We start from the raw sequence: 23276 nt of genomic DNA, 5'->3' as shown, positions 1-23276 counted from the left end.
ACTTAAGGGTCCAACAACAATTCTCTCTGCTGACGTAAGGGTCCAACAACAATTCTCTCTGCTGACTTCAGGGTCTAACAACAATAACAATTCTCTCTGCTGACTTCAGGGTCCAACACTAACAACAATTCCTCCCACTAACTTTCGGGTCCGATAAGAACAACAACCGGCCCTTCAGGGCCCCCCAGCGTTTCTACGTATTTCCAGGCATTGCACGACATTCAGGCACCGAACACGAGGGACCCGTTTACAGCCGGAGGATCCAGACGCGACAAGCTCCACCCACGGATACCGGACCTCAGACGCGAGAAGCCCCGCGCCGACCGCACCGAGCCAGCCCCGCAGCCGTACCATTCCCTACCATATTATTCCATGTAGAAATTAAAATAAATCATCTCTTTATAAGCCTAATTAAGGTTGAAACTTTGAGCCTTATCACTGGGACTCGGGTCGGGGATCCCACAATAGCACCACTGTCCTAAAACAAATAAATTTCCTGGACGACCCTGGCCGTCCCTGACTACCCGAGGCACGACAGAAAGGTTAGGGAGGGGCATCCGATGTTTAGATTCCAGGTTGCCATCGTAAGCTCGTCGGTTTTGGGTCGTGGGATCTTGGTAAGCCCCTCACCTCTCCAACATAACGAGAATATATATTAGAAGTGCCTGTAAAAGTTCACACCATTCGTCAGTCAGCAGTCCTCACTGCCACACTAGCTAAGCTGTAGCTTGATTGTAAAACGATCGGGCATTGTTTCGGCCACATTCCCTCCCCTTCATGCGTCCGCATGCCTGGTGGATCGTCGCGGGCTGCACAATACGATCCGCGTTTGTCAAGATTAAACGTCAAACGTTATGTCATCGTTTTTGACCTACTACACTTCTCCCGTAAGCACCCCTTTTGGAAATGTTTACCTACTTATTTTGTTGTAGCTTAAACTATTAACATGTGGTTGGCTAGTATCATATGTAATACAAAAACTAAAGGCTAGCATACAAAGAATTTGATAAGTTGACTATAATTGTTTTTAGCGGGGAGTATCAAATTCTTCACCGGAAAACGGTGCGCACGTCACTTGTCTTTGCATATAAAAAACAAGGCGAATACTCGCCGCTGAAAAGTTAATTTCTAATAATAAAGTACATTGCCTGGAAGAGGTTTACAATAAAGTATTTTTTTATACCTGACCGTATAAAAATAAAATTGGCACGAGAATATACGCATATATAATAATATAAATAAAACACGGGAACAGTGTTCTGTTAAACATACCCCACTTTAATCCTGAGCGATGAGAACTCGACGCGTTGGATCCTGGCTGGTGCTATAAACATATGGAATTATAAATACATATACATTCGCGCACCAATAATTTGTATACCGAACAATAACGTAATATACACAAACAAACAACAACCAGGAGAGTACGCTATAGTCGACTTCCCCACTATCTGATACCCGTTACTCAGCTAGTAGAAGTGTGAAGGAGTAATTTGAACACTGACAGTCTTTAGCTGTTTCTGGGCATTAGAGTGAGCGTGGCAACATTTTTATGGATAGACTTCCCGAGAATAGAATCCCGAGGATGGGATTCCCGAGAAGGGAATCTTGAGAATCGACTCTTGAATATTGACTCTCGAGAATTGTATCTCGAGTACTGAACCCCGAGAACTAAATTCTTTATGGGCGGGTTGAGGTCTTTTTATACTGGCTTAGAGCCTTTTTCTTAGCTACTCTGGACAACGGTCTTCTATACAAAGTGTTCCCACCTAGGATCCAGACGCGACAAGCTCCACCCACGGATACCGGACCTCAGACGCGAGAAGCCCCGCGCCGACCGCACCGAGCCAGCCCCGCAGCCGTACCATTCCCTACCATATTATTCCATGTAGAAATTAAAATAAATCATCTCTTTATAAGCCTAATTAAGGTTGAAACTTTGAGCCTTATCACTGGGACTCGGGTCGGGGATCCCACAATAGCACCACTGTCCTAAAACAAATAAATTTCCTGGACGACCCTGGCCGTCCCTGACTACCCGAGGCACGACAGAAAGGTTAGGGAGGGGCATCCGATGTTTAGATTCCAGGTTGCCATCGTAAGCTCGTCGGTTTTGGGTCGTGGGATCTTGGTAAGCCCCTCACCTCTCCAACATAACGAGAATATATATTAGAAGTGCCTGTAAAAGTTCGTACCATTCGTCAGTCAGCAGTCCTCACTGCCACACTAGCTAAGCTGTAGCTTGATTGTAAAACGATCGGGCATTGTTTCGGCCACATTCCCTCCCCTTCATGCGTCCGCATGCCTGGTGGATCGTCGCGGGCTGCACAATACGATCCGCGTTTGTCAAGATTAAACGTCAAACGTTATGTCATCGTTTTTGACCTACTACACTTCTCCCGTAAGCACCCCTTTTGGAAATGTTTACCTACTTATTTTGTTGTAGCTTAAACTATTAACATGTGGTTGGCTAGTATCATATGTAATACAAAAACTAAAGGCTAGCATACAAAGAATTTGATAAGTTGACTATAATTGTTTTTAGCGGGGAGTATCAAATTCTTCACCGGAAAACGGTGCGCACGTCACTTGTCTTTGCATATAAAAAACAAGGCGAATACTCGCCGCTGAAAAGTTAATTTCTAATAATAAAGTACATTGCCTGGAAGAGGTTTACAATAAAATATTTTTTTATACCTGACCGTATAAAAATAAAATTGGCACGAGAATATACGCATATATAATAATATAAATAAAACACGGGAACAGTGTTCTGTTAAACATACCCCACTTTAATCCTGAGCGATGAGAACTCGACGCGTTGGATCCTGGCTGGTGCTATAAACATATGGAATTATAAATACATATACATTCGCGCACCAATAATTTGTAAACCGAACAATAACGTAATATACACAAACAAACAACAACCAGGAGAGTACGCTATAGTCGACTTCCCCACTATCTGATACCCGTTACTCAGCTAGTAGAAGTGTGAAGGAGTAATTTGAACACTGACAGTCTTTAGCTGTTTCTGGGCATTAGAGTGAGCGTGGCAACATTTTTTTTGGAAAAGCGATTGAAAATTACAAGGGTAACAAAAAAATAAAGAAATTTAAACGTATTTTTCAAAAGTGTGGGTGTGGCAGTTTTGGGCAGTTTCTGGGCGTAAGAGTGGGCGTGGCGACATGGGTTAACAAACTGGCCCCTGTCTCTGGAAACAGACAGAGGGATAGACGGACATGGCCAGATCGACTTGGCAATTAATCCTGATCAAGAAAAATATACTTTATATGGTCGGAAACGCTTTCTTCTGCCTCTTACATATGTTTTAACGACTTTAGTATACTTGTTTACTCTAAGAGTAACGGGTATAAAAATACAATAAGAAAAGATCGTCTATTTCGATATGTATATATACGTTGGCATAAATGTTTTTCTGCAGTACTCTTCGGCCGCTATCCGATTCTCAGTTTACTTGAATTATGCACTCACCGCTGTTACTTTGTCTTTGCTGATAACCACATAAAAAAAGCACCGGATCACTTTTGAGGCTAGGCAAGTGAGTTTTAATTGACGTATTGTTTTCTTCACTACTCTGCTCATATCTGCTGAGTGGACTCCGTTTCCCGCGCTATGCACTATTGGTGTTGCGCAATAGTTCCTTATGCTGGCCCTTGATCCTTCCAGTTTAAGTCCTAGCATCCTGAAGTTCTTGGCGTTTAAGACAGTCTTCACTTGAGTAGATACCGCTCGTGGATAGACTTCCCGAGAATAGAATCCCGAGGATGGGATTCCCGAGAAGGGAATCTTGAGAATCGACTCTTGAATATTGACTCTCGAGAAATGTATCTCGAGTACTGAACCCCGAGAACTAAATTCTTTATGGGCGGGTTGAGGTCTTTTTATACTGGCTTAGAGCCTTTTTCTTAGCTACTCTGGACAACGGTCTTCTATACAAAGTGTTCCCACCTAGGTGTCATGTTTCTAGATTTCCCATATTTTGGGGGTCAATACCCCTTTGGTGAACTGTGACCGTCCCACCCGAATGATGGAGGTTGGGTCCCGCCGGCATTCCAAATATGAAATAAATAATAAAAATTAAAAAAAATAACAAAAAGTGTGGGCGGATTTTAGACGTTCGACTGGGCGTGGCAGCATTTGGAAACTAACTTGCGCTGCGTCTATGTTTCTGGAACATGCATTATTAATTTGTAAGTTACATATGTATGTAAGATGAGATTTACTCAACTTTGGTTTTTATTATTATAGGTATTTAAATATCAGTATTATTATTAACGATGAATGTTACAAGTTTAGTTTAAGTTTTCTGCTTTTGTTTTTTCTGCTTTCTTCACTCGTTCTCTGACGTCCGTATCTGCTGACTTCTACTCTCCGAATCCCCTTCTCTCGCTCTGCTGCTGCTCTCTGCTGTCGCTTCTCTCTTCTGTCGCTCTGCTGTTTCTACTGCTCTCTTCTGTCGCTCTGCTGCTGCTCTGCTGTCTTAATACTTTTTCTGCATCTCTTCTTAAATCTACTCGAGTACTGCTTTTGTTGAGAAGTCCCAATACCCCGTCTTACATTCGGCCATTCCTGACTATTCATCTGTCCCAGATGACCAATCATCCTCATTGTCCTGGACATACCTCCACAACTTCATGTAATCACAACTTGTGGAAGTCTTACATGGGCCTTCAAAATCTGCTGCCTTTCGAACTTCGTATCTGCCGTTCCTCTTGACAGTTGAAACTTCGTACGGTCCCATATATTCTCCAGCCAACTTCTTTCCCGCAACAAATTGTGTCCGGCGTATAGCGACTAGGTCTCCTACTTTATATGCGACTTCTGGTTTCCGCTTAAGGTCAAAATTCCTTTTATAAGATTCCTGTGCGCGTTGAATCTCGATCTTTGCATCCTTTCTCAGTTGCTGTCGTTGCTCGTCAAAATTCAAATACATCTCCTCCTCCAAAAGCTGTAGAATACGATCCATTGGCTTATTGTTCATCTGCACTCCGAATAGCAGGTCAAATGGTGACTTCTTGGTTGATGCATGTACGTGTGAATTGACCGCTCTCTGCACGTCTGGCACTGCCTTAAACCACTTGGCTGGTTCATCCGCCGACATCTTTGAAATAATCGACAAAATTGTACGATGCACCCTTTCAACTTGTCCATTTCCACGTGGAACCCCTGTTGTACTCCAAACGTGCTCGATTCCGTTTTCCTTCATATGTTCTGCAAACAAGTTGGCTGTGAAAGCGGAGCCTCTGTCCGAAACCATCCTCACGGGGTTGCCAAAAACTTCTGACCAAATCTTTAACTTCTTCAGTGTCTCCTCACAGCTTGTAGTTTTCGTTGGGAACAGCCATATAAACTTTGTAAATGAATCCACCATCGCAAATATGTACTTGTACTGTTTTCCCGTAGCATCCATGGGCCCAAATGATCAACGTGCAGCGTGTGAAGGGGTTGATCACCTTTATCAATACAGCTTAGGAATCCTTCCTTCTTGCCAAGTTTCTTGTTGAAAATGATGCATCTCACACAGTTGTTCACTATACGATCCGCGTTTGTCAAGATTAAACGTCAAACGTTATGTCATCGTTTTTGACCTACTACACTTCTCCCGTAAGCACCCCTTTTGGAAATGTTTACCTACTTATTTTGTTGTAGCTTAAACTATTAACATGTGGTTGGCTAGTATCATATGTAATACAAAAACTAAAGGCTAGCATACAAAGAATTTGATAAGTTGACTATAATTGTTTTTAGCGGGGAGTATCAAATTCTTCACCGGAAAACGGTGCGCACGTCACTTGTCTTTGCATATAAAAAACAAGGCGAATACTCGCCGCTGAAAAGTTAATTTCTAATAATAAAGTACATTGCCTGGAAGAGGTTTACAATAAAATATTTTTTTATACCTGACCGTATAAAAATAAAATTGGCACGAGAATATACGCATATATAATAATATAAATAAAACACGGGAACAGTGTTCTGTTAAACATACCCCACTTTAATCCTGAGCGATGAGAACTCGACGCGTTGGATCCTGGCTGGTGCTATAAACATATGGAATTATAAATACATATACATTCGCGCACCAATAATTTGTAAACCGAACAATAACGTAATATACACAAACAAACAACAACCAGGAGAGTACGCTATAGTCGACTTCCCCACTATCTGATACCCGTTACTCAGCTAGTAGAAGTGTGAAGGAGTAATTTGAACACTGACAGTCTTTAGCTGTTTCTGGGCATTAGAGTGAGCGTGGCAACATTTTTTTTGGAAAAGCGATTGAAAATTACAAGGGTAACAAAAAAATAAAGAAATTTAAACGTATTTTTCAAAAGTGTGGGTGTGGCAGTTTTGGGCAGTTTCTGGGCGTAAGAGTGGGCGTGGCGACATGGGTTAACAAACTGGCCCCTGTCTCTGGAAACAGACAGAGGGATAGACGGACATGGCCAGATCGACTTGGCAATTAATCCTGATCAAGAAAAATATACTTTATATGGTCGGAAACGCTTTCTTCTGCCTCTTACATATGTTTTAACGACTTTAGTATACTTGTTTACTCTAAGAGTAACGGGTATAAAAATACAATAAGAAAAGATCGTCTATTTCGATATGTATATATACGTTGGCATAAATGTTTTTCTGCAGTACTCTTCGGCCGCTATCCGATTCTCAGTTTACTTGAATTATGCACTCACCGCTGTTACTTTGTCTTTGCTGATAACCACATAAAAAAAGCACCGGATCACTTTTGAGGCTAGGCAAGTGAGTTTTAATTGACGTATTGTTTTCTTCACTACTCTGCTCATATCTGCTGAGTGGACTCCGTTTCCCGCGCTATGCACTATTGGTGTTGCGCAATAGTTCCTTATGCTGGCCCTTGATCCTTCCAGTTTAAGTCCTAGCATCCTGAAGTTCTTGGCGTTTAAGACAGTCTTCACTTGAGTAGATACCGCTCGTGGATAGACTTCCCGAGAATAGAATCCCGAGGATGGGATTCCCGAGAAGGGAATCTTGAGAATCGACTCTTGAATATTGACTCTCGAGAAATGTATCTCGAGTACTGAACCCCGAGAACTAAATTCTTTATGGGCGGGTTGAGGTCTTTTTATACTGGCTTAGAGCCTTTTTCTTAGCTACTCTGGACAACGGTCTTCTATACAAAGTGTTCCCACCTAGGTGTCATGTTTCTAGATTTCCCATATTTTGGGGGTCAATACCCCTTTGGTGAACTGTGACCGTCCCACCCGAATGATGGAGGTTGGGTCCCGCCGGCATTCCAAATATGAAATAAATAATAAAAATTAAAAAAAATAACAAAAAGTGTGGGCGGATTTTAGACGTTCGACTGGGCGTGGCAGCATTTGGAAACTAACTTGCGCTGCGTCTATGTTTCTGGAACATGCATTATTAATTTGTAAGTTACATATGTATGTAAGATGAGATTTACTCAACTTTGGTTTTTATTATTATAGGTATTTAAATATCAGTATTATTATTAACGATGAATGTTACAAGTTTAGTTTAAGTTTTCTGCTTTTGTTTTTTCTGCTTTCTTCACTCGTTCTCTGACGTCCGTATCTGCTGACTTCTACTCTCCGAATCCCCTTCTCTCGCTCTGCTGCTGCTCTCTGCTGTCGCTTCTCTCTTCTGTCGCTCTGCTGTTTCTACTGCTCTCTTCTGTCGCTCTGCTGCTGCTCTGCTGTCTTAATACTTTTTCTGCATCTCTTCTTAAATCTACTCGAGTACTGCTTTTGTTGAGAAGTCCCAATACCCCGTCTTACATTCGGCCATTCCTGACTATTCATCTGTCCCAGATGACCAATCATCCTCATTGTCCTGGACATACCTCCACAACTTCATGTAATCACAACTTGTGGAAGTCTTACATGGGCCTTCAAAATCTGCTGCCTTTCGAACTTCGTATCTGCCGTTCCTCTTGACAGTTGAAACTTCGTACGGTCCCATATATTCTCCAGCCAACTTCTTTCCCGCAACAAATTGTGTCCGGCGTATAGCGACTAGGTCTCCTACTTTATATGCGACTTCTGGTTTCCGCTTAAGGTCAAAATTCCTTTTATAAGATTCCTGTGCGCGTTGAATCTCGATCTTTGCATCCTTTCTCAGTTGCTGTCGTTGCTCGTCAAAATTCAAATACATCTCCTCCTCCAAAAGCTGTAGAATACGATCCATTGGCTTATTGTTCATCTGCACTCCGAATAGCAGGTCAAATGGTGACTTCTTGGTTGATGCATGTACGTGTGAATTGACCGCTCTCTGCACGTCTGGCACTGCCTTAAACCACTTGGCTGGTTCATCCGCCGACATCTTTGAAATAATCGACAAAATTGTACGATGCACCCTTTCAACTTGTCCATTTCCACGTGGAACCCCTGTTGTACTCCAAACGTGCTCGATTCCGTTTTCCTTCATATGTTCTGCAAACAAGTTGGCTGTGAAAGCGGAGCCTCTGTCCGAAACCATCCTCACGGGGTTGCCAAAAACTTCTGACCAAATCTTTAACTTCTTCAGTGTCTCCTCACAGCTTGTAGTTTTCGTTGGGAACAGCCATATAAACTTTGTAAATGAATCCACCATCGCAAATATGTACTTGTACTGTTTTCCCGTAGCATCCATGGGCCCAAATGATCAACGTGCAGCGTGTGAAGGGGTTGATCACCTTTATCAATACAGCTTAGGAATCCTTCCTTCTTGCCAAGTTTCTTGTTGAAAATGATGCATCTCACACAGTTGTTCACTACAATTATACAATTGTAGCATCTCATCTTTTCCTTGTGCGACTTTGATTCGAGCTGTGATCTCAGAGGACACGAGCATCACACGATCGGGATTGCGACTAAGGCAGTCCACATGCTTCAACCGTTCCCCAGGGCGATGTTCCACTGCAAACTCGAAATCCTGCAGGTAAACAATCCACTGCGTGACTGCCCTCGGAACATCCGCTTTCTGTAGGGTTTGTTTAAAAGCAGAGCAATCCGTAACCAGCTTAAACGGCGATCCCAGCAGATAATGTCTAAATTTCTTCACCGCTATGTAAACGGCCTTTGCTTCTAGGATATAACTGTGCTGGCGGGACTCAGCTTCTGACGTCTTCTTACTCCAGTATTGTATTGGATGGAGTCTGCCATCGAACCACTGCATTAAAACCGCTGCAAATCCATCTTTTGATGCATCCGTGTGTAATTCAGTTTTGGCCGCTCTGATATACAACTTTAAAACGGGTTCCTTTGTCAACGCATCCTTCAAACTATGGAATGCATTCATCTGCGGATGGGCCATTTGAAAGCAAACATCTTTTCGCAGCAGGTCAGTTAATGGGCGTGCAATCTGCGAATAATTCAATACAAATTTTCTGAAAAATCCAGTCAGCCCTAAAAAAGCTTGGACTGCTCTGACGTTTTTTGGCACCGGAAATTTGCTGACCGCAGCTGTCTTTTCCTGTCCAGGCCATACGTTTTCGTCCTCAATGTTGTGGCCCAAAAAATAAATCTTCTTTTGCAAGAAGTGACATTTTCGCCACTTTATCTTCAGGCCAAACGCTCCAGCTCTGTTAAACACGAGTTTAATCTTTTCCAAACATTGCTCTGCAGTATCATCCATGTACAAGTCGAGTACATCTCTGCTCATCAGCTCTTGGAACACGTGATTAACGTAACGAATAAAAACAGCTGGCGAGTTCCGAAATCCAAACGGGGTTCTATTGAATTCGTACAATCCGGATTTGGTGATGAAGGCTGTGAATTTTTTGCTATCCTCCTCAATGGCCACGTGGAAGAAACCATTCTCCAAGTCCATTACAGTAAAAAGGCGTGCTTTTTGCAGCTTTTGCAGAACGTCGTCGATTATAGGAACGGGAAAACAGTCTCTCAAAACCATCGAGTTCAGCTTTCGAAAATCGACGCAAATACGCCGTGTGCCATCTTTTTTGTTAACCAGTACAAGACGGCTAGCAAAGTTAGATGTAGATGGGCGAATGATTCCAGCATCTAACCATTCGATGATCTGCTTTTCTACGTCATTCTCTTCGGCAATCGCAAATCTACTTGGGGATTGACGAAATGGGATGATTTCAGTTATTGATAGTTATTGATCAGCAGCGACACCTCTTTAGCGAACTGCGGAGGAACATCTATTTCATCATCTGAATTTATTATGTTGTAAATACTCATCTGATTTGGTTCCTCACAAGCTTTCTCCCCCAGCGGGGAAGAAAACTTGTATCCGTCGGCCGACAGCGAAAAGTCAAACTTCGATACAAAATCAAAACCGAGCAGCGCATCATACTCGATGTCTTCATCCTCCACTACGACGAACTTGTGTCTAGTCATCTCCTTGCCCACCGCAACCTCCGCCAAAAAGTAGCCAACTGTGCACGTAATCTTCCTTCCCAGCCCTCGAAGCTTCGACGCACACCTCTCCAGGGTAACATTTGGTATCTTGTTAAAGATATACTTGCGCAGTATAGATACATCGGCTCCCGTATCTACCAGACACTCCACTGCCACATTGTTGATAGTGACATTTTTCATGCGACTTGAGCTGCGTACAACTTGGACACCAGCAGCTGACCCAGGACAATCTCTTGACATGTGACCCTCTTTGTTGCAACTGAAGCATTTTACAGCAGACTTGCAGTCCTTACGATGATGATCTAATGATCCGCAGTTAAAGCAGTGACTCTTCCTGTCGTGCTGTCCCTCGTGCTGCTTTTTCTGGCTCGACGTCCACTTTCCCTCATTAGGATTAAATGGCTTCTCGACCACACGGTCGAACACCTCATACTGCTCCTGTAGTTCTTTGTAAGACTTGCAACTGTAGAGAGAGTATCTGAAATCACTTCTCATGTTCAAGCCGTCAACAACATAGCGGATAACTGAACGTGCATCAATGTTGCCAAGTGAAGCGATCTTTTTCATCTGTAGTAGGTATTCGTGAAAAGATTCCTGCTTGCGTTTCTTGCGGTCGCGGAGCTGCTCGTGTACATCCGCGCTGCACACATATTGTCGACTGAACTCTGTCTCCATCAGCATACGCATCTCTGAGTATTGGTGTACATACGTAGAGTCCAAAAACAACTTCGCTGTGTTCGTCATTTTGGCGCGAGCCTGAACATACATCTGCTTAATGTTCAGATCGTAGGCTGCCGCATTCATCTCAAAATTTTCAAACCAATTTTTAACCGGCATGGACTCTCCGTCAAACTCTGGAATGATCTTCGCAAAGCTTTCTGCCGTAATCGAGCAACCGTTGTTTCGCTCCTCCGCTCCAATCTTAATAGCAAGAAGCTGCACTAAATCTTTCAGCGTTCTTGTATTTTCGTCGATCGAGCTGCTTTCGATTAAACCAGCTGCGCCACGTTGCTCTCCACTTGTCCCGACATGATTCTGCATGTTGTTTCTTGCATTCCCACCTTGCTCTCCGCTTGTTGCGACAAGATTCTGCATGTTGCTTCTTGCATTCCCACATTGCTCTCCGCTTGTTGCGACAAGTTCTTGCACAATTTTCATTTCTTTCGTATTTTCATTTCCACTTATTTCGCAATCGCTTTCCAACGGCGTACTCATTTTAATCTTTTTGTCTGCTGCAGCCACTGACCTTGTGTAATATGGCTGTTTTCCTTTTGAATTTGGAATCCGCGACGGCTCTTGCTTAATTTCCTTTTCACTCACACGCATTCCCCGTTGCTAACCGGCGTCTGTCAAACTCTTCTTCTTCGTCTTTTGAGACTTCTCGGAACGGCGTTGAGACTTTTCGGGACGGCGTCACTTGCAATTTTCAGGTTAGGACGAGCCCCCAAATGTAAGATGAGATTTACTCAACTTTGGTTTTTATTATTATAGGTATTTAAATATCAGTATTATTATTAACGATGAATGTTACAAGTTTAGTTTAAGTTTTCTGCTTTTCTTTTTTCTGCTTTCTTCACTCGTTCTCTGACGTCCGTATCTGCTGACTTCTACTCTCCGAATCCCCTTCTCTCGCTCTGCTGCTGCTCTCTGCTATCGCTTCTCTCTTCTGTCGCTCTGCTGTTTCTACTGCTCTCTTCTGTCGCTCTGCTGCTGCTCTGCTGTCTTAATACTTTTTCTGCATCTCTTCTTAAATCTACTCGAGTACTGCTTTTGTTAAGAAGTCCCAATACCCCGTCTTACATGTATGTGTTAATAATTTGTTGCAGTTCTACGTAATGCCTCCAGGACTGAAGCCTGTTGGGAGTTTTACAATAAACTTTGGCTGCTGCCACTTGGAGATTTCCTAAGAAATGCCTCCCAGCCCTTGCCGGCGGAATCTCCCTCCGAAAACAATCCATCACAGCTTTGTGTTGTGATGCATTGTGTAAGGAGGAATGGTTTTAGGAGTGGTGAGGCAATGAGATTGAGCAAATATAAGTTTATTAAATGAAATTAGATATATGAAATATTAAATGAATTAAATATGATCACGCGTACAGACGCTGCGCGACGGCTTGCTCTTCGACGACGACTGAGCGAACACACATTAGCGTGGCCATCTGTTCTCCCGGGTTACCACCATACTTGACAGGCAAGGTTGCCATATGCTAACAGTCGGCTTCCTGACATATCGTAGCGACCTCGCACGAATCGTTAAGATAGTTATCTGCTGGGTTGTCTTCATTATCGGTGTCCTCTAATGGTATCGGGCACCACGGCATGAGTTTATCGGACGCATACACGGATTTATAGTGTCGCTGAGTTCGTTGGGCATTCGGCAAATCTTCGACCAAATATCGATTACGTGGTAGTTTCTTTACGATGATAAACGGGCTTTTATAACGAGGCTCAAGTTTACGTGAGGTGCCTGTACTAACTGGTTCGTTTTCGGCCAAAACTAAATCTTCTTCGCTGTAAACCGTCGGCTTGGCGTGTTTGGCATCGTAACGTTTCATAGCTTCTGCTCGATGTTCGTCAATTCGTGTTGCAGTATCGGTACGAAGCTGTTGCAACTCTTCGGTAGTCGGCACTTGGTCATCAGTACATTGCAACGCTTGTACTACGGAGTTCTTCAACGTGACTCGTGGCTCATAACAATATAATAGCTGAAATGGAGAACGATTAGTAGTCTTGTTGGTCATCGTGTTAATGCTCCACTGGATTTGGTACAGTTTCTTATCCCAGCGCTTCTCATTCTCAACAGTAGGCAATAGCATTGATAGGATTATGCGGTTAGTGCGTTCGGCATGTCCATTTGCTCGCGGGGTGCGAACAGCATTAAGAACATGCTTGACATTATGTTCTCGACAGAATTTTTCGAAGTCTTTTAACGTAAAAACAGTTCCTTCGTCGGTCACGATTCTTTCAGGCATTCCAACGTAGCTGCAAACATTTCGGAGAATTTCAACAACGTGTCCGGTTGCGGTGCTTTTAACGGCTCGTATAATCGTAAACTTTGTAAATGCATCAACGATTACCAGGATATGCTCATTACGCTTGGAACTTCTCGGAAAAGGTCCTAGATGATCGATGTATACCGTAGCGAACGGTACTGGCTTGATGTTATCGTAATGGTATTGATCCTCTTGGCGACCTCCTCGTTGTTTATACAGGGAACAACCTACGCATGAATTAATGTATCCTTTAACATAATTTCGCATACGGGGGCACCAAAATTGATTTATAATTCGGCTGACTGTTTTGTCGGTGCTCATATGTCCTGCGTTGTCGTGACATTCTACAAGAATGCGATAGCTTAACTGCTTGGGTACAACCCAAAGGTGCTTGTTGTTATGTTTGCGATATAAGCGACCAAGTTCAAGGACATACTCATCGTTCTCAGTGATCTTAGCGATCATTTCGCTAGCAATTCGTTTTATTTTCTCGTCCTGCAATTGTACAGCAAACAACCAATCGGCTTCATATATGACGGTCTTGAATATCTTTAGGTCAGCTTCTTTCATTCCACGCGAATTTTCATATGGTGCTCGGCTTAAGGCATCGACGTGTTCCATACGCGTACCTGAGCGATGCAGTATCTCAATATCGAATTCTTGGATGCGTAGCCACCACCTGGCAATTCGGGGTATCAGCTCTCGTTTCTCCATCGTCGTTCTTAGCGCATTACAATCAGTGATGATTCGAATTTGTTTCCCATAGACATAATACTTGAAACGTTCCAGTGACTCGACAACAGCCAAAGCTTCTAGCTCGTAGCTGTGGAACTACATTTCGCTGTATGTCGTCGATCGGCTATAATAGGCTACTGGCTTTAACTGATCATGTTCCGTTTGCAATAGAACTCCGGGTAAACCAACAGAACTAGCATGAGTATGTATTTCGTGTTCTGCGCTGACGTCGTAGCTAATAAGAACAGGCTTCGAAATAAGGCGTTGTTTAAGTTCATTAAATGCGTCATCCTGCTGTGGTTCCCATTTTACGGCTGGTCCTTGCGTAGTAGCTTGCGTAAGGGCTCGAAAATAATGGCGTATCCGGGGATAAACTTTCGAAAGTATCCGCAAAGCCAAGAATGAAATTGTCTGCTTGTACAATTCGCACTTGTCAACATTCAGGGTGAGTCCAAATTCTCGTAGCACTCTCAGGTCACACTCTCAGGTGATACTACGATCTGATAATATCCGCTGTTCAAATCCAACGTAGAAAAGAATTTGAATCGTTTCGCTTCTTGTAAACGTTCTTCAATATTTGGCACAGGAAAGTTTTCTTTCTTGATCAACTTGTTCAGACATCGGTAGTCAACACACAGTCGATCGCCTCCGTTCTTCTTTTTAATCAAAACTACTGGGCTCGCATACTTTGATGTTGATTTGGCAATAATATCGTGTTGGAGGAGTTCGTCTATCATAGCATTCACAACGTCACGCTTAGGTTCAGGAATTCGGTATGGCGCTTGGGCCACTGCCTGTTTATCTTCTACTTCAATTTCAACTTCGACCACATTAGTTTTTCCAATTCCTTTGAGGCCAGAGGAAAAGACATCGGAATAATCTTCTAGTAGGTTCTGCATGCGGGTCTTATCGTCATTACTGTCGATATTAGAAAGAAGATTAGTAATTTTCTTGAAGTGAGATACTTGCTGTGTTGCTCGTTTGCTCTCAAAAGTCATCATTCCGTTCTCAAACTTCAGCGTAAGATTTGGGTTAACAAGGATATCCTGGCCGATAAAAAAATCTTGCTGTACGATTTTGTCTTCGCCTATATACATCAGTGCTTCGGTGGCAGTATTATCGATGATCAGTTCGATGATGATTACCTCGTTTAGAATGCGTACTCCACCACAAATACCATGAATTTGCATAGCACACTTGCATCGTTCGGCGTCGAGTTGTTGTGCTACAGTCGCACGAACCATGCTAGCTTGGCTACCTGTGTCAACGCAGTATACGGTTTCGATTGGACAATGATGGTTTTGTAGAAGCACTTATCTTGATTCGTTGCCCCAAGGCGTCGTGTACTCGCTTCGGGCTTAACGCAGTTACCGTTGCTGGGGTGTACTTTATTACACGTACTACATCGGTGTCGTTTCGGTGGTTGTGGGCATTTGTTCGAAAAATGACCTGGTTCGCCGCAATTAAGGCATTTTAATTTATCGTTTGTTGTTGCAGACTCGTGTTGCTTAGATTTCGGTTCATCGTTGTTCGATACTGGATCGTATTTTGGCAGTTGAAGCCTACCCCGGTTGACAAAATACTCGTCAATGACGTCACGCATCTGTTTCATCGTTGCAAATTTTGTGGTCACAATGCTCTGTTGCTCTCGTTGCTTTAACCCAGTTCGGGCAAATCGAATAGTAGCAGACTCGCTTAAATTGTAACGATTTCCAAGGGCTGACATGCGAAAGCAGTACTCCTTGATAGTTTCCTTCTGTCGGCGAACAGCATTTGACATTATGTAATGAATCTCGGCTTCGTCGGGTGTCGAACCGAACTCATCTCTAATAGCATTCGAAAATTCGCTCTAGATGGTGTGTAAAACTGTAGACGCATCTAGCCACATTCTGGCAGCGCCCTTTAGTCGAGTATAAATGGCAAGCAAGAGAAGTTTTTCGTCCCAATGATAGGCATCCACAGAGATACCATTCTCATCCATTGGACCATACTCTGGCAGGGTATTACCGATTTCCTTGACCGATGCATGTCGTGTAATCGTGCTAGTGTGTACGATTTCAACTGTTGGACTCGGTGGTACAGGTATTACGTTGGCTGCAGCCGCCTGTGCACCTTGCGTTGCATTTGTCGCAGCAATTTGCGAACTAATAAAATTTGTCATCATCTCACGAAGTTGGCTCATCTCGGCCTGAAGTTGTGCTACCACCGGCATTTCGTCAGTATCTTCATTCGCGAAAGAAACACAAAACTCGATTTCGTCAGACTTTTCGTGGGTCATCAAACGTTGAACTAATTGATCTCGCGATCCAGTTGTGGGCCATTCGTTCCCGCAACAGGAACTTTAACTGATCGACTTTTAGTTCTGTAAATTTCATTTTATTTTATGTCTTATTTAACATCGCGAAATTGTATTTGTATATACCGAATTGGCGTACGTGTTTACGTTTCGTTACGGAAATATTTTCGCGTTGCGTTTGTGTAATTGTTTTTTCACGGTTACGTTGCGATTCATTCGTTCTTGCGTTGCGTTACGTTGTCTATATGCCCGCCGTTTGTATGCCTATACCGTTTGTATGAAATACCGCTTGTATATTCACACCGTTTGTATATTCACACCGCTTGCAGACAAATATTCGTATATATTCGTATCAACACACTGATAGATACAACGCTTTGCATCTACGTACATATGTTTCAATCGTAACTAAGTTCCGTTATTCTTTGCCAACGCGTTCGCTACTGTCTGTCTTTGCACATGATCATCCCACTTCTGAACTGTAAGGAGGAATGGCTTTAGGAGTGGTGAGGCAATGAGATTGAGCAAATATAAGTTTAATAAATAAAATAAGATATATGAAAATTAAATGAATTAAATATGATGACGCGTACAGACGCTGCGCGAGCACACATAAGCGTGGCCATCTATTCTCCCGGGGTTACCACCGTACTTGACAGGCAAGGTTGGCATATGCTTACAATTGGGACTCCTAAGTCTTAACTGAGTCTGTTGTGGCAGTAGTACTAAATAGTAATGATCTGCTCCGATAAGAAAGTCAAACCTTCCTTGCTCGTCAATCCTTTCTGTCATGTGAATACTTCCTGGATATATATTGCTCGGGTATATATTGCTTGCAGATTAAAGTTGAATTAATTGGTGAGCCGGCTTATTTGGTATGATATGTCGTAACACACAGGCTTCTCCTAGTTAAGTAAAGTTTTTATTAATTGATTCCATTTTCACATTTTCTCTTGCTTTGCTGGTTTTCGATACAAAGTGTAGTATCGTGGAGTTTTAAGGACAGCTGTGATGACATTATTTTAGAAACCAAATTTTTTTGCGATTTTGATCCAAGTAGCAGATACAAGTAGCTGGTGTTGTTAGCAGAAGTAAATTGCAGTTCGGTTGCTGCTCCTGATGTGGTTTCAAGTGATGTGTTATTGTTTGTCTGTCCTCGGTATTCCTCATCCTAGTAGTCGCTGCTAAAGCAGTTGAGACACATCCTATATACAGAAAACGCGTTCGGCTTTCGTTTTGTGTCGGAAATTATCGCATTTGGACATCTATTGACTTCTTTCGCAATAATGACTACTTAGGCCTTCTCCAAGTGCTAACTGATGTGCAAGTTGGTCTCTGGATCTCTTTAGAGATCAAATTTAACTTTTGGTTCATGATGGCAATTAACATTGTGTTATCGTTCGTTACTTGTTCGTGAAGCCAATTTAGCTTGAAAGTAATTTGAACTTTTTTGCGCTGAAACTTTTTTTTAGGTGCGAATAGTCTTGAATGCGAGATCTCTTAAATGATTCCTATTGCATCTCAGACTGCCTGTTCTTCTGTGATTCCTAGAAACAAATGTTTTAATTGGCATACCAGCAGAATACGCTACTATTTGGCACCGAAAATGGTAAAGAAGATGAACACTTCTTCGATGTCCCCAATTCCACAATTTTTTTTATATAATCCCCGACAACATTTTGGGGATGCTATTCCAGGATCAAGCACAATCCTGGCCGTCGTAGTGCTTTATATCCCATGCGTGGATTTCTGCCGCTTCGTTCAACGGTTTCGGCAGGGATTTTTCTACGACTACCGGACCCCTAAATATCGATTCCAAAGTAAGAGGATCGACATTCAGTATCCTTATCAAGTCTAACAAGTCGTTTCGGATCGCTTACCTTAATACTTCATTAACCATTCTAGGTACACATACATTAATTTCTTATAATTGCAGCTCCCGCAGTTGCAACTGCCTAGCTCCTTAATATTTGCATTTCAATATAATATGTTTGCCAACGGTAAGTGTAAGGCTCTGGCAAATTGTGCCCTTATGTTAGGGGTTAACAATATTTATGTGAGAAAATTAAATATCATTGGCCTATTAAATATCTTACAGAAACTAACTCATTTTCGTTGCTGTTTTGTTTCGTTGGGCGGTTTGAGGGCGTTAGTGTGAACGTAACCAATTTTTTTTGGCATATCGATAAATAGGACCAGACATACAACAAAATTAAAAATTACAAATCAAAAAGGCATTCAAGAGCGTCAAATTGTAGAAAGAAAAACTATTATACGTATGTTTCTAAAGTGTGGGCGTGAAAGTTTTTGGCGGCTTGTTCGTTTGACAGTCAGTGGCATTTTTTTGAATCTAACTTATACAGCATAGGTATGACTTGAACCGGCTTGCTTAATACTAACTTTAAGGGTTTCATAGTAAAAACGGGCAGACATGTATCGAATCGGATGTTTCGAAAACATACCTAATATAACTAGTAGTTCGAAAATCTTCTCTTCAGACATCACAAATATAAGATCTTTAATATAATATATAAAAAATTTAAATGTTGTTTCCTTTTGGTGGCTATGAACTATTAAGTACTACATTTTGATAAAAATATATTAAATTTGATACAAAATTGGATTAAAAATTGGATTTATTACCTATTATGCGAATACCACAGCAATATTCTTTTTGAGAGTTGTAATTTATTTTGTAATATAATTAATTATATATTTTTTATGTCTATGCTATATTTTTAGCAGTTTAATATTTTATTTAAAAAAAAAGTGTGCTGTTCATGACGCACGCACAGTTTAACCAGACCCTAACAACCGTAATTAAAGATATTTTTCTAGTAATAATTAATAATATTTTACTAAAAGGTGGTGTTAAATTGATATCTTTGAGAATATGGCATAAGGCGTAAATGTGTCGTAGTGGAATTCAGACTTTTATGTTCATCAAAATATCGAGAAATGCATTTTACTTTATTTAAGATATGGTCATGTTTTCTGGATATAAGAAACAGTTTTTTGGAAAAGCACGACGAGATGAACCTAGAAGAAGTACATGCATCTGACTGCGAAAGCGATGATGACTTTAATGTTGATTTGGTGACTTTAAGCAAGGGCAGCAAAAAAAGTGAAATTTCGCGGGTAACAAGGCATTCTGCAGGCGATAATAGGGAGTACAAGTCTAAGGAATGTGACGACCTTATTTCAAAGGAGGAGTGTGATAAATCGCGATCGGATGCTTTGTGGGCCGATTTTCTTGGTGGCGTTATGACAGAAAGTGTAAACAACCAAAAAACAAATTATCCTGCGGAAGATAGTTCCCAAGAGACTTGTAATAAATATAAAAAGAGCGGTACGGAAGTAAAAACTCCAAAACACGGTCCCATAAAAAAGTGGACTCCGCCTGTTTCAGTTTCAAAAAACGGAACAATTAAACGACCATCCGCTAAAAACGGTATCGGCTCTATTATGAATAAACTCGAAAAGAAAAAAAACTTGACAGTGCTTGAGAGGTCACAATTGGATTGGAAAATATTTAAACAAGACGAAGGTATAGACGAACTTCTGTGCTCCCATAACAAAGGCAAGGACGGGTAAGTTCGGATAAACACTGCATTTAAATTGATAAACTATAATTTATTATCTAACGATTTAGGTATTTGGACCGCCAAGACTTCTTGCAGAGAACCGATCTTAGACAGTTTGAAATTGAGAAGAACTTGCGGCTTTCTCGCAGACCATACTAACCCCTAAACCTACGTCGACTTGGCTTTATAAACTATCGAATTAAACGCTTTGGTAGCGCAAACTTTTAATATATTTCGCTGTTCAAAAGAATATATACATATAGAGTTATAAAAACTTAAATTATATTCTATAACAAAATAAAAAAAAAATTTTGAGCATACAATGGAAAAAATTAAAGAAATCTAAATCACCCGACAAATTTGTTTTCTTGAAATCAACCAGTTTATTTTTTTTTGACATTTGTTTGTAGTTTTCAATATCCTATAGCAGCTGCAAAAAGATCAACATGACCATTTAACATTTAAAAACAAAATATTCCAGAAAAAACTAGTTGACTCAAATACATGTTTATTTTTCCAATTCGTGGTAGGCCTCAGCTATTAGAGCTTTTTTGTTGTTTTCAAAATTCAAATACTTACAATAATACTAAGCTTACAACTTAAAACGTTTTAGTTATATTCGTTTAACCGAAAACCATATAAAACGATTACTCGACAAGCAACATTTGTATATTGACCGAAAGGTTTTTTTAAGCTATCTAAAACTTCATGAAAACACGATTAATAACCTGTTAAAGGTTGAATCTATTGAAACCGGTGAAGAAGAATGTATTATACTTTAAGCACTTCTGTATGTTTCTTCGAATATTACTCCGTTTAAGAGAAATAAAAAAAAAGATTTTCACATAATTTTTTAAACGTTGAAATGTATTTTTTAATAACTAGTTATCGTAGGATATCTTGTTATTGTTAGTGGGTAAAGTTCCTAGCTAGCGCTAACGGTATGACCGCACCAAAGAGAAACAGTTTTAGGAAAACTTGAAATTTTGAAACACCGTGCATGTTAAAACAACCTCTGAAAATGGATGTACTTATCATTTGTTTTTTGCTTTCTTTTTTTAAACGGTAAAAATATGGGGTTGACTCATTTACATGTTCAGACAGAAAAGTTATATTAAAGACTGATAATATGTATTTCTGTGTATATTGGTAACACCTTTATGGGGGGAGTAATCTGCAAAATTGTGGGGTCTTGATTTTAAATATGTTGTTTTAAATGCACTTGTAGATTTTGGAGGTAGCAAAAAGCAAGTTCGTTATTTCATTTCTTATTTTTTTGATTTTAATTCTTTGATAAAGTCCCCAAATAGCCCATACAACCAAAAATATAAAACAGCCCTCGTGCTACAAATTCCAAGTTCCACAACCGCTGCTAAGTGAGCAAGTTTGACGCACATTATGGGTGTTTAGTGAGGTGCAGGTAGTAGAAAGGGCGCGTCGTTGCAGAACTTCCTGGTATGGATATGAATGTGGTCGAAGGATGAGGTCGACAATGTGGGTCAGCTGGTCGCTACTAGCGGAGTTGTTCGAATTCCAAAAAGAAGCTGACGTCAGGTCGTTGATACACTGAACTTCTCTTTATTTTGTCGCAGCTTAGATGAATACTTACTTAAACCTAATTCAAAGAGTGCCGCGGGACCGCGGAGTGGTAAATTTGCCGGCTGGAAGAAGGAAGAGCGAGAAAAAAAATTCAAAAGTTCGTGCGCAAGCTGCTCATATGTTCGCGCCCTACTGGTGTGAACATTCTCCCCCCAGCAGCTTATTGAGCATATCATGTGCAACCTTTCGAAAGAACGATTGGCTGGATCTCCGGCTTTTGCAGTTACTGGAGTCGACTATTGTGTTCTATTCTACTACAAATCGTTGGTTCCCAATAGACCGCCCACAAAGTGCTACATTTGGGGGGACTGTGGGATGCAGCAGTTAACACCGCCAAGCGTTATCTGTGTCGGTGCGTGTGGTCGTATTCTTGGCAATTAGTACTTTGAACTGGATTAATACGTGTTTGCGGCTCCTCCACGGCGATCCTCTAATTTAGCAAGTACTGTAAACTGTATATTGGATGCACTTCGTTTTTCTTTAGTGCCTGGACCTCTAGTTCGAGTTCTATTTTAAATAATGGCTGCAGAACTTTGTCTTTATTCAAATTGTTAATGACTGTTTTTGCAGAAAAGTTTTTGACTTTCAGAGTTTCAATTATTTCGGCAGGTGACAATGTTGCTTCAATGCCCTTAAGTACTACCTGTAGCTCTTTGCATCTTTTTAATTGGTAGGAACTTTGTCTTTATTCAAAATATTAATGGCTGTTTTTGCAGCTAAGTTTTTGACTTTCAGAGTTTCAATTATTTCGGGAGGTGAGACTGTTGCTTCAATGCCCTAAAGTACTACCTGTAGTTCTTTGCAACTTTTTAATTGGTAGGAACTTTGTCTTTATTTAAAATAGTAATGGTTGTTTTGCCCTCAAGTACTACCTGTAGCTCTTTTCAACTTTTTAATTGGTATGCTGTAGTTTTTACCAGCTTCATTTAGGTATTTAGTCTATATATCTGCCTCTGTTTGAATCTGTAGTTTGGTTTCATGAATATTTTCTTTGTTAAGCGGGAGATTGTGGAATTTGCTGTCATCAACCAATGCAACGAGTTTATTTACAAGTGCGTCTGTACTCTTTTCTCGTATTAATATGCAAGGCATAATTCTAATCGTCATTATCTACTTTTAAACAAGGTTGATTACATTTTTCAGTTTATTTACCATAGGTAATTAATAACTATTTACTATTATTCATAGTTAATTAATTTTGTAATAACGTCATAATGATATACAAGTTATTTTAAAAAAAAAATATTTGTTTAGTCGAAAATTGTTTTCGAATACTAAACTCATATATTTATTCAATTGTTTTAAATTTTCTCGAAAGTGTCTATTGTCTTGGGCTTGCGTTACTGATCTGATTCTAAGTCTCGGGCACGTTTTTGGGGAATACTAATCATCTGAGTGATATGGAAACCTTATCTTTGATTGTTTTGATATTTATACCCGTTACACGTAGGGGTAAAGGGTATACTAGATTCGTTGAAAAGTATGTAACAGGCAAAAGGAAGCGTTTCCGACAATATAAAGTATATATTCTTGATCAGGATCAATAGCCGAGTCGATATGGCCATGTCCGTCTGTCCGTCCGTCCGTATGAACGCTAAGATTTCAGGAACTACACCAGCTTATAAGTTGAGATTAAGCATACAGAGTCCAGAGACATAGACGCAGCGCAAGTTTG

General features: G+C 41.0%; 2 protein-coding genes across 3 annotated transcripts; one reads left to right on the top strand and one right to left on the bottom strand.

The window, feature by feature from the left end:
* Positions 1-1699: 1699 nt before the first annotated feature.
* Positions 1700-11720, bottom strand: LOC120320870. 2 transcript variants are annotated; one of them, XM_039371837.2, is made up of 3 exons: positions 6723-11720; positions 3496-6065; positions 1700-2838 (listed from the first exon to the last, which is right to left on the bottom strand). In XM_039371837.2, exon 1 carries the CDS (start codon positions 11718-11720, stop codon positions 10119-10121), a length of 1602 nt encoding a protein of 533 aa, XP_039227771.1. In that variant the 3' UTR covers positions 1700-2838; positions 3496-6065; positions 6723-10118. The 2 variants fall into 2 exon arrangements, with proteins under 2 accessions (XP_039227771.1, XP_039227772.1); XM_039371838.2 differs by lacking the exon at positions 3496-6065 and having other exon boundaries at positions 1700-1769; positions 7200-11720.
* A 7695-nt stretch (positions 11721-19415) lies between these two features.
* LOC6539292 (craniofacial development protein 1) lies at positions 19416-20851 on the top strand. Its single transcript, XM_002086151.4, has 2 exons — positions 19416-20008; positions 20071-20851. Exons 1-2 carry the CDS (start codon positions 19452-19454, stop codon positions 20159-20161), a joined length of 648 nt encoding a protein of 215 aa, XP_002086187.1. The 5' UTR covers positions 19416-19451; the 3' UTR covers positions 20162-20851.
* The last annotated feature ends 2425 nt before the right edge of the window (positions 20852-23276 follow it).

Source organism: Drosophila yakuba, chromosome 2L, assembly GCF_016746365.2.
Source record: "Drosophila yakuba strain Tai18E2 chromosome 2L, Prin_Dyak_Tai18E2_2.1, whole genome shotgun sequence".
NCBI classification, from domain to species: domain Eukaryota; kingdom Metazoa; phylum Arthropoda; class Insecta; order Diptera; family Drosophilidae; genus Drosophila; species Drosophila yakuba.
The sequence above is the reverse complement of the archived record's forward strand: the minus strand, read 5'-3'. Positions and strand labels throughout refer to the sequence as shown.